A 6,525-nucleotide genomic window follows, 5' to 3' on the forward strand; every position below is an offset into this window, starting at 1 on the left:
ATATTGTTTATTATTATAAATTATTATAGTGTTATTATTTAATAATTAATGTAATTTTAATTAAAATGAAAATTTAATTATAATATAAAGATAAATTATGTTTATTAATTTAAATATTATTAATAATTGTAATAAAATAAACTAAAATAAAATTAATATTTATAATATAAGTAAATATAGAAAATAATAATTAATAAAATAAAAATAAATAAATATTTTTAATTAAAATATTAAACTATTTAAAATATATATATTAAAATTAATTATATATAATATAATAATAAGTTATATATATAGTATTAATAAAGGGTATAACGAGAAATTAAAAATTAAATATATAAATATAGTGTTGTACCTAGGAAGGTTATAATTAGTTACTATTTTATACTAAATATGAGGTATAAATTATAAAGGGGTATAAATTTAAACAAATAATAAAATTGTAAAAAATATCATATTAAAATATTATTGATATAATTTATACTATACCAATAGTTAATAACCTTTGTACCACTAATCAAACATAGCCCATGAGAATAATAATTGTGAAATAAATATGATAAATAAAAGTGAGACTACTTCTTGTCTTATTGAACGAAAATAAAAATCCAGTTTGAATAAGAATTTTTTTGGTTAGCTATTAAGATTTTATGTATTCAAAATTTAAAAAAAATATACAAGTTAAGTTTGATTTAGTTTATTCGTTTAAAGGATAGATGTAGAGAGAAAATTGCGTTTAAATATAAAATATATTTTATTATAGTTTTTATTTTAGTTTAATATACAAAATTATGTGGTGTTTAAGATAAATGTGTATTTTAATTTTTAAATATATTTTTTTATATTAAATTCAAGTCCTTAAAAACTTCCCCTTTAATAAATCAATATAACCATTAAATTGCTGAACCAAACGAAGGTGTTACCGTAAGTTTTAAAAACAACTAAATTGAATTCAATAAATCGATTTAATCATTTTGAACATTAAAAAATACATAATTTTGTTATAACTAAAAATTGATACCTAAATCTCTTATATTAATGGTTAGTTAGAATAAATGTTTGAAAAATAAAAATGTTTTTTTTTTGTCATAAAAAGAAAAATAGGTTAATCTTATTTATATGTATTTTTTAATTATCCTTATTGTTAATTTTTTAAAACTAAATTTTAGTTATAATTATATTATTTAGTAATAGTTATTTTAAATAAATCAAACCAAAACCAACAGTATATGAGATTTAAAAAGAAGTCAACATTCATCCGTTTGTTTGAGAGCTTCTGTATGATATTAATATATTTGACAAATTAATAATTAATAAAATAATAACCAAGCAACATTATTTTTCATGCCTAACAACTTAATTAAAATATAAAATAAAATAAACTCATAAATATATATATATTTAAATCCATAAATCTAAAGTTTTCATTAATAATAATATTTTGTGGGTTAGTATTTAATAATACTTTAATATATTATCTCTTTAAACTCAATATAATAAATTCATTCGTAATACACAAACTCTCAATAAAAGTTAAATATATATCAAATCTTCACGTAGTTAAAGAATTTAAATTTGAATTTAATTTTTGATTATTATGTTTTGATAAATAATTCATTTAATTAAAAATATAAATAACAGTATTTTTTTTTAATCCATTATAATAAGAAAGTTTAGTTATAGAAAAAAATCTTATAGTCATTGTACAATTATTTCGGTATTACACAATCACTAATATTAACTATATAGATTGCATACAGAATGATAATAAAGTTTAATTATTTTTTAATTTTTAAAAATTAAATTTCTATAATTAAATTAAAATCAGATTTAGTTAGATAAAGAAATAAATCTATTAAAATTAGAGAAAAAATAAATATTGTTAGCGTTGAGACTCAAATATGTTTAAAAAATAAAATAAATTTATTAAAATCGATTATTAGGTTGATAACGTTTGATTTTGATGAATAATTCACAGTTGTTAGCTTTTTAAATAAAAGTATAAATTTAATTATTTATAACTAATATATATATATATAATTTATAAATATTATTTCGATATTTTGGTATATATAAAATTTAAAAAGACATAATATTTTAAGTTATATATATATTTTTAAAGTAGTTTCATTCCTATGAATAAAAAAAAGTAAGGAATTTAGAGTTTGGAACATATATTTATTTAAATTCAAAATAAATTTCGATTATTATAAAATCTAGAAAATGATCCATAATCATTTATAAATAAAAGAAAAAAACGGTCTAAATAGCTAAAAGAAATACACTATAAAGATAATAATTTAAAATATGATATTCATACCAAATTAAATAAAATCACATTATAAATATTATGTTATAGTGTGATATTTTTTTTAAACATTTATACTAAATAAAAGTATCACAATACTACGATTAAGATCACTATCCATACACTAAACCACAAAAACAAAAACTTTAAATTTAGATTTGATGATTTTTTCCCAATGAAATCATGATTAAAATAGAGATTATATAGATTATAAATTTTAACTCAATTTTTATATTACTTAAAAATTATTATTTTTTTATATAAAATATGTTTTTTTTTATAATAAACTTTTTTAATTAGAATTTAATAATATTTCTTAATTTTTACAAAAAAAAATAACGGTATATCTTACACTTTAACAAAAATTTTGATATATAAAAATCTAATTCATACTGAAATATATACATGATACAAGAAACATACTATTTATAAAGAATAATATTAAAATTTAATAATATGTTGATTTGATTTTTAAAAATTATGTTTATATAGTTAAATTAAAATAGAAAAATAAATAAATCTATTGAGGTTAAGGTTAGAGAGAAAAAAAAATATAAAATAAATTTATTAAGATTAAATAATTAATTAATTGATTACCGTTTAATTGAAATTTTGAAAATCATAGTAACTTTAACTTTATAGATAATTTACCATTTTCTTTGCTTGCTATTCAATATTTTTTTGTATTTTGTGGTACTGAATTTATTTACATAAAATATGATAATTTTTTCATTCTTATTTTTATGCTTTTTTTATAAAATTATATTATATTTTAAAAATAAATATATACAACGGTGGAGTTATGCTAACCACTTCATCAATAAATTCCTAGTATATATACATATAATTTAATTAAATAACAAAATATCTCGATGAGATATTTTAATTATACTTCACAATCAACCAAACTACTTTGTTTAAATATTAAATAACCCCTAACAAAATTAAAATATTAATTTTATTTTACTGATATAATTATTTATTATTATTGTGACCAAATCTTTTACATATTTTTTAAAATCATAATTCTAAAGTAGTTCAATGCTTTGGAGAGAAACTTTAATATTATAAATTGAACTTATAAACAAACCAGATTACATTTTTTTTCAGAATAGAAATCAGATAATAATAATAATATAAACAAATACAAAAATTAAATAAAAATTTACTGTAGATATTTAGTAGGGTGATTTTATTTTGAATAGTGATAAAATAATCTTGGACTCGTTTGAGAAAGTAGGTTTTTGAATTTTATTTGATTTATAAATACAATCTATCATTTTTAACCGTTAAAATATCAAAATTAGACTCTTTTTTTTTTTTTTTTTTTTTTTTTTTTTTTTTTTTTTTTTTTTTTTTTTTTTTTTTTTTTTTTTTTTTTAATGTAGAGAGAAAGTGTTAAGTAAGGATACGATTCGAACGGTATGTATTTACTTTTTCTTATTAGGTAAGTTTGATTCTGCTTTTTCTCAATTTATAAATGTACATTATTTATTATTTATATTTGAATAATATTTAATAATTACTTTATATTTTTATAAATGATTAATAATATAAAATTCATTATTTAATTATATATTCATAAATTTATATATTAATTTTTTATTTTTGTTAGTATATATTTTTTTATTATCTATTGTTTAATTTTTTTTTAATATTAAACTTTAATATATTATTTCTTTTTAATTATTATAAACTAATAAAATATATAATATTATTAAAAATATATTTAAATTTATATTTTATTATTATAATAATAAAATTAAGTTAAAATTATATATAAAAAAATTACGATCTTTATCGATTAGCATAATACTACGGAAGTAAAATATAAAGAATTTTATTTTAGAAAGGGAATTTAAGAGAGAATGAAAGAGAAAATGACGTGTCACTAATCCTGTTAAAGAAAAGATAAAAGTTAAAAAAAAAAGAAAAAATAAAATTTTTTTTAGTAAATCGAGACACATTATTTTTTCTTCTAAATTTTTTCTCCGAATTATTTTTATTTTGATTTGGATTTAATTTGTTTTTGTTGTGATGGTAAAAGTATAAAAAAAAATGGTGAAATAAGTTTTTTTTTATATATAAAAATAATATTCTTTTCATTGAATGAGAGATATGTATATATGTAAAGGAGAGTGAAATGAAACGGTTCTGTTCCCCATAAGCACGACTTTCAGAAATGAGAAAGAGAAAGAATATTGAAGGCGACGAAGAACAACAAGAAATGGAAAAGATGAATGGAGGATTCAAACGATTTAGGTTTTCAAATGAGAATCAGAAATCGAATTCATTCGATCAATTGCCTGATGATCTCGTCATCTCCATTCTCTCCAAACTTAGCTCTACCTCTTCCTCTCCTTCCGATATCATCAGCGTTCTTATCACGTAAGTATTGCGTTACCTGTATATTCTATATCCATCGCTAATCTAATTCCTTATCTAATATCTCGATTTCATCTCCTAAAACAGATGCAAACGACTGAATACGCTTGGATTACATCCTGTAGTCCTCTCCGTCGCCAATCGTAAGTCATTCGCCGTTACAGTAAAAAACTGGTCAAATTCCACTCACCGATTCTTCAAACAGTGCTGTGATGCCGGAAATTTGGAAGCCTTGTACACTCTCGGAATGGTTAGTATATATTTGTATTCCTTTCGATAACGAGATTGAGATTGAGATTTATTATTACCTCTTCAGATCCGATTTTACTGCTTCAAAAACCGAAGAAGTGGAGCGTCATTAATGGCGAAAGCAGCGATTGAGAATCACGCTCCAGCGCTTTATTCACTAGCAGTGATTCAATTCAACGGTAGCGGCGGAACTAAGAACGACAAGGATTTACGTGCCGGCGTAGCGTTATGTGCACGCGCCGCTATTCTCGGTTACATCGACGCTTTACGTGAGCTAGGTCATTGCATTCAAGACGGTTACGGAGCTCGAAAAGACGTGGTATCAGGTAGACGGTTACTTATTCAAGCGAACGCGCGTGAGATTGCGTCGGTTATACGCGCCGCCGTGCCTAGTGTGAGTACAGGTCAGTTTATAAGTAAAGAAACGCATGGATTTCTTAAGAAGATATCAGGAGGATCTGGTTCGGTTTGTCCGATTCTTAGTGATTTTGGTTGTGATATTCCGGTTAGGGAAGTTCATCCGGCTAATCGGTTCTTGATTGAATGGTTTGAATCGAAGGAATATGGATTAGATTATCCGATTAGGGTTTGTTCACATGTTGGTTGTGGTCGGTCGGAGACTCGCCGGAATGAATTCCGGCGATGTTCTGCTTGTAATAATGTGAATTATTGTTCTCGTGGTTGTCAAGCTCAGGATTGGAAGATTAGGCATAAGGTTGAATGTATGCCGATTGAACCCTGGCTTTTTCAGAACGATGAAGATGATGATCAAAACGGGCCGGAGATGGAGATTCCGGCGCCGGCGCCGGCGCCGGAGCCACTTGCTGATTAGATGAAGGACAAAAGAAGTGAGTTTTTTTTTATTATGGTACTATTTTATTACCTTTGTTAATTTCTATTTTTACTTTGAATATATATTATATTATTTTATGTTATTAAATTGATTTTATTTTGATTTGAATGGAAATTTGTAGGGTTTTAAAGAATGTTATATATTATATATTTATTTGAAATATAAGAATGGGATTAGTGGTTGTTTTAAATTTGACAAAAAAGGGGGTGGGTGGGTTGCTAGTAGATGAATTTGTCATGAAGAATACATGCTAGCCAGCGACATCATAGGGTCCCAATTACCTAAGCTTTTTTCTTGGATCTATTATATGCTTCTTCTTAGGGTTTGTATGCAATCATATTGTTTTTTTTATCAATTCAATTATTTATCGAAATAACGGAATTGTCAAATTGAGGCTATTTATTGGGGACGAATTGGAATTTCGGACATCTTAAGGCTTTATGTGTGACGGTTCAGGTAGGTTTGAGTCTTTCAATCGGGTTTATTTCTTTACAACCTTACCATTTAAAATTCTTTATTCTTAAAATTATACAAAACGATCTATAAAACGACCTATTAAGGTAGCCTAGAGATCAAAATGTCACTTTCAATTCGAAGTGTTTTGAGTTTAAACGGGGATAATGACTATGAAATTTCAATATAGTTCAAAATTATACAAAAACGAGGTTTTGTTTTAACGTTTTCAAATTATCTTAATTTATTTGTGTCATTAATTTAACTTTCGAAATTC

General features: G+C 22.7%; 1 protein-coding gene across 1 annotated transcript; it reads left to right on the plus strand.

Annotated features, from left to right (window-relative positions):
- The first annotated feature begins 4,444 nt into the window (after positions 1–4,444).
- Positions 4,445–6,110, plus strand: LOC124918463 (F-box protein At5g50450). Its single transcript, XM_047458613.1, has 3 exons — positions 4,445–4,696; positions 4,781–4,943; positions 5,010–6,110. Exons 1-3 carry the CDS (start codon positions 4,491–4,493, stop codon positions 5,772–5,774), a joined length of 1,134 nt encoding a protein of 377 aa, XP_047314569.1. The 5' UTR covers positions 4,445–4,490; the 3' UTR covers positions 5,775–6,110.
- The last annotated feature ends 415 nt before the right edge of the window (positions 6,111–6,525 follow it).

Source organism: Impatiens glandulifera, chromosome 1, assembly GCF_907164915.1.
Source record: "Impatiens glandulifera chromosome 1, dImpGla2.1, whole genome shotgun sequence".
Classification (NCBI taxonomy): domain Eukaryota; kingdom Viridiplantae; phylum Streptophyta; class Magnoliopsida; order Ericales; family Balsaminaceae; genus Impatiens; species Impatiens glandulifera.

Coding starts and splice junctions, on each gene's coding strand:
- LOC124918463 (XM_047458613.1), top strand. CDS start 4,491: ATGAGAAAGAGAAAGAATATTGAAGGCGACGAAGAACAACAAGAAATG. Junction 4,697..4,780: donor ATCATCAGCGTTCTTATCAC/GTAAGTATTGCG, acceptor CTCCTAAAACAG/ATGCAAACGACTGAATACGC. Junction 4,944..5,009: donor CCTTGTACACTCTCGGAATG/GTTAGTATATAT, acceptor TTACCTCTTCAG/ATCCGATTTTACTGCTTCAA.